The sequence below is a fragment of the Macrobrachium nipponense genome, chromosome 6, assembly GCF_015104395.2.
Source record: "Macrobrachium nipponense isolate FS-2020 chromosome 6, ASM1510439v2, whole genome shotgun sequence".
In the NCBI taxonomy this organism is placed as follows: domain Eukaryota; kingdom Metazoa; phylum Arthropoda; class Malacostraca; order Decapoda; family Palaemonidae; genus Macrobrachium; species Macrobrachium nipponense.
Window position 1 is genome coordinate 123,942,581 of NC_061108.1, and position 5,000 is coordinate 123,947,580.

A 5,000-nucleotide genomic window follows, 5' to 3' on the forward strand; every position below is an offset into this window, starting at 1 on the left:
TGCTAGCCTTATGAGAATTAGAAACTGAATTTAGCCTTCAGGTCTCAATAGGTGCTCTATCTTGGCTGATATTATTAAGTGGTAGCTTTTGCTGGACAAACTGACATAAATCAAATGCATCATCCATACCCAAAGTCTGAATTTAGTGTAGGACCATTTCATGGCCGAAGCAATCTTAATATCTCTGTCAGTACCATGACAATATTGAAAGCAAAAATGTGAATAATACAGAATATTTGTGATTGTAACATCAATGGGGACTAGAATAGAATGACACTGGAGAAGTAATGATTGTGGTAATAGGAAATAACAGGTCTTCACAAGCATGAGACCTTTACATGTCTTACACCATCAATTACAAATTGATTAATTATTTTCAGCTCCAGTTATAGTGTACTGTAATTAATTATGTACCTCACTTAGCTCCTCGTTAACACTGTTTGATTATGTATCTGATGAGATGTTGCTATGCTCTCATAGTTTGTGCAATTTTTGTGTGATTTATAGTATTTATTAGTAATCAAAGCTTTAGAAGTTGTACTTTATTGTAATTCTTTTCCTGCTCCATTTGTATAAACAGGTGATTTTAATATCAGGCACACTATATGGGAGGCAACATTCATTGTAAAATAGAGTGGAATAGTTTTACACAATAAAAACACCTCCAAATATTTTAGAATTTCAAGGCAAATAATGTTATACGTATATGTATTGGCATTGACATAACTCCTCCAGTTGACTTGAAGATTCATCTGCTGGCCTACTTGAATCAGGATGTCTTAATGATGATTGACTTCCAGGTCTAATGCTGTTATAATTAACCAATTGTTTAGGGTAGTCTGAGCCTGATCCAAAACCTGTGGGCTCTTGCAGTCAGTGTCGTCAAGGTCCAAGTGAAAACATGAAGAGCATTCACCAGTTCAAACACAGAGCCTTGAATTGGTGAACCTTTCATGAATATACAAACTGAAGGTGTCTCCTTCAAGTTAGGTTATTTGATATGTAGAAGAAGGCATCCTTGAGGTTCTGGTTTGCTAGAAAATCCATTTTCTCAATTGAGTGTTGTTCATAGGCTACCTTTCCATCCCGAAGGAGTTTGTTGGACAAACTTATTTAGCAGGCTGAAGTCAATTGGGTCCCACCCCATGTTAGCTTACTAACTTAGATGGCAGCTTATTGGTATTGCTGGCAACTGAAAAATTGGTAGCTTGTGGTGATGTTGGGTTCCTTACAGTGTTCTGGCCCTTAGTTCAAGCCTCACTCAGGTTGGATACATTTTCACAAGCATACTGTTTGACTATCCTTGTGATTTAGGAATGAGGTTTACTTAGTAAGAGTCATCAGTAACCAATTGCGTGTTTATGTATGGAGAGGACATTAGTTCTTACCATTTGTAATGTTTATGTTCAGTCTAGGATGATTGTACAACAGCACAATGATGTATTTCTCATCTGCTAAGTAGTGACCTTTAAATCTTGTAAACTTTTTAACTGCAGAAGTCTGTTACCTCATCTTGCATCATCACCATTTAGTATCTGCTTCAGCAACATTGACCTTACCTTGCTATCCAGAGCCTTGAACCTACGAGAGTCTCTAATGTTGTATTCTATATGTCATAAGAAGGGGGAAGCATGTTTCTACAAAAAGTCAGTAGGCAATTCTCTGTGGCAGAGTAGTCAACATTGTTTTGTTCCTCCCCTACAGGGTACTTTGCTGTAGTTCCAGTATGTTAGAAACCCTTGGGTCTCAATAATACTAAAAGTCAGGTGTTTAAGAAATTCCATGGGCCAACATCATCATCAAGACGTTGGCCTAGATGATTTCGTGAATAAACTAAACTCACTCTTGTGCTGTAAAATAAAATTTTAGAGTATGGCAAGGAACATGGCAAAACTTCACATTTTAGGTTTCCTTCCCGAGCATATGGAAGAATATTAATGAACACTTGGCGAATATTGTGTGTGTATGGTTGCTTTTAACCCACAAACTCTGTAAATTACTAAATAGGGTTTCCCATGGCTGTCCACTGCCCCCATATTCGTGGGGGATGCGTACCAGACCCCATGCAAATAGTAGCTGAATCCACAAATACTTAAAACCCCTCTAAAAATGCTTGGAACTGCCTAATATTTTCTTAGTTCAAACACAAGAAAACCCCCTTAAAATACTTTTACTGGAATATTTAAATAGCTTCATTCCAAAAGTGCATGTAGTCATGAAATTTCTATGAAAATACAGTAAGTAGTGAATATTTCTCAGTGATAAATACCACGAATAAGCTAATTTTCCCCGAATATGGGTAGATATGATCCATAGAGAAACCCGCAAATAGCTGAGCCTGTGAATCTTGAGAATGCAAATATGGGGAGGTCTGTTTTAATATGAAAAGACAAAAAAATTATCTTTTTTCTCTAAAAGAATTAGTGATATATGTTTGATTCATAGAATTTTAATAGCTTCTCCACCCCATTCTGATACATTGAATGCATAGTCCCTTAGGATATCATTCTAGCCTGGGGACCTTAAGAAATTATGTAATTGCCCTCAGAGTGCCAAAATTAGGATGATGACTATCATCTCTAAGGTTCTTGGAGAGTATGTATATGAAATGAGTGATATAAGTTGTTAAGTTTGAGAAAGCAGTGTCTTCATAATATTTAATTTAGCAATAATTTTTTAACCTTTCAGATATTTTTATGGTGAGAAAGTATTTTTAAACTTGTAAAGATTGAGTGCATATATCCTTTTTGATTATTTGACAAACATTAGTGATGTTAGTTTTGATGTGCACTGTTTTCTTATCTAAAATATTAGTTTTTTGTAAGTGTGACTTATTATGATTATTAGATACGTATACGGTATATCTTTAACAACACTTCTTGTAGATTTTATTGCATTGTCGTTGCTTAATGGTATTTTGGTTTTTCATGCTACAAGCTTTTTTTTTTTATTCCAGTTTGTATGAGAAGTCACTTTTTGTGGACTTGAAGCTTGAGGCTTCAAGAGGCAGTATCTATTGCCATCAACTTTTTTTTGCGGCTCGAGTTCCTGGTGTGTGGCGTCTTCTTCGAGAGATATCCAAGTTTCAGCGCCCTGCTGGTGGCCCTCACAATAACCTGCTTTCCATCCAGCTGCCCAATTTAGAGTGCCAAGAACTTCAAAAATTTATTAGGTAGGTTACTTGAATTTTGATGTTGCTAAGCACCAATGAGCTTGCTCCAAGCAATGTAATTATCCTTATGGTCTTAACAAAATTTAAAGTGGATTGATTTTGAAAGGTATGTTAAGGTACTGTATAAAATTAATGATATTTCATGTAACAGTTTCGTTTAGAAACTAGAATGGTGCACACAAGCTTTCATCTGATTATTTCTTCCTTAGAGTTGTGCTGCTGTCCAAGCTAAATATGTTAAGATGTTTTAAGTTCTTTTTCTCCATTTTCCATTCATCCTTTGGCTGGAGTGATTGCTTATTGACATGATTTGGCACTGGATATGGTTTATGTTTGCTGATTAGATTTGAAGGAGGTTGAAGACATATTACTTGCCTCATTAGTAGAGCTGGAGTATCTTGTATAGGCCCTTTGTTTTCAGAAACATTTATTTGAAGTAACAGTGGGTTAATTTGGAGCACTAGACTTTATCAAGAAATAGAAATATTTTTGTCGGAACTAGTTTCAGTTTCAGCAAACTGACGACTGTATAAGGAGCACGGTACATATTTATATCCAGGAATTTCCCTATGGCAGTTTGTACTTGATACTATTAAGATTAGTACGCTGTAGGTCTCTTTAGGGTGCTGAAGACTATGTTAGGGTTATTTTTGTAACAAATAAATATGCCTTTAAAAGTGGAAAACTCCAATACAAAATGGTTAAGTAGTTATGGCTCTGGGCAACATCAGAGGCCCTTGAACTGTAAGAAATATCATTTATCATCATCCTGATTCAGGCCAGTTAGAGTTAGATCTTTAAGGAAAGAAAATAGTAAAAATGAAGTGCCCCAAAAATAATTCTGTTCTTCTTGCTTGTTGGATGAGTATGATTTTTTTTTTAGAAGAATAACCTCTTTACCTGAAGTTGGTAGCATTAGGAATGGAAGACAATAATAATGACAAAAAGAGATTTACAAATTTAAAATTCATGAAGAATTTAGGTGCAGAGTGAACTTACATACTGAAAGTGGCAAATCCTAAGAGGTTGGTATTTTGGTTGCTGTCTTTTAAGAGCAGGGTGTTTGGTAGTGGTTTCCCGTGGTTCATGCTGTTATTATGAGAGGAAGCTAAATGTAATGAAAATCATATGCTTTGCTTTTGAGGTTTTTAGAGTTGCTGTTATTACTCTCTGGTAATTTTGTAAAATAATCTTTACACTGTATCATTTATCCCATGGTCTTTGCCTACCCTAGTGGCACATGATTGCTAGCCAAAGTAGAGTTATGAATTGCAACTTGTTGATCTATATTAAACAATTTCTCATTACCAATAAAAATAAGTAAAAACATAAATGCCATCACTGTGGCTGCTTTCCTCATTTTTATGATAGTAAAGCAAATAGGACAGAATTGCAAGATTTTATTTTGCTGAATTCCTTCAGTAAAAATTCAACCTATGTTCAAATAGAAATATTTGAGGCAAACAGAAATTGTGTTGTAACAGAAAACCTAAATGTCTTGAGTGGAAATTTTATTGATTGAAGCAGTTAACCCAAAGAAAATCACATTTGTATGTGTGATCTTTTGGTGGAATTTCAATTCCTTAAATTCCAAAGCTTTACTTGTATGATCCATGGCTAATGAATTACTCAGGAGAAAGATGGGAGGAACTTGAAGATCATGGATTTATAAAGGATTAAAAACAACGTTATTGATACCATTGTATCTCAGCAAAAATAGATTCTAACTTTGAATACATTAATATTCTGTTTGTTCAAAGAAAATTAATTACAATGAGTCAATAAAATGGGAAAGTAAATCCACAGTAGTATGTATGCCTGTTTGATT

At 34.9% G+C, this 5,000-nt stretch overlaps 1 protein-coding gene across 3 annotated transcripts in view; it reads left to right on the plus strand.

The window, feature by feature from the left end:
• The window catches only part of LOC135216121 (uncharacterized), a 212,560-nt gene that overhangs the window by 97,360 nt on the left and 110,200 nt on the right, over positions 1–5,000 (plus strand). For all 3 annotated transcript variants that reach the window (XM_064251170.1, XM_064251172.1, XM_064251171.1), the window contains exon 4: positions 2,957–3,172. In XM_064251170.1, coding sequence (XP_064107240.1) covers positions 2,957–3,172 — 216 coding nt within the window. The remainder of the gene's footprint in view (positions 1–2,956; positions 3,173–5,000) is intronic.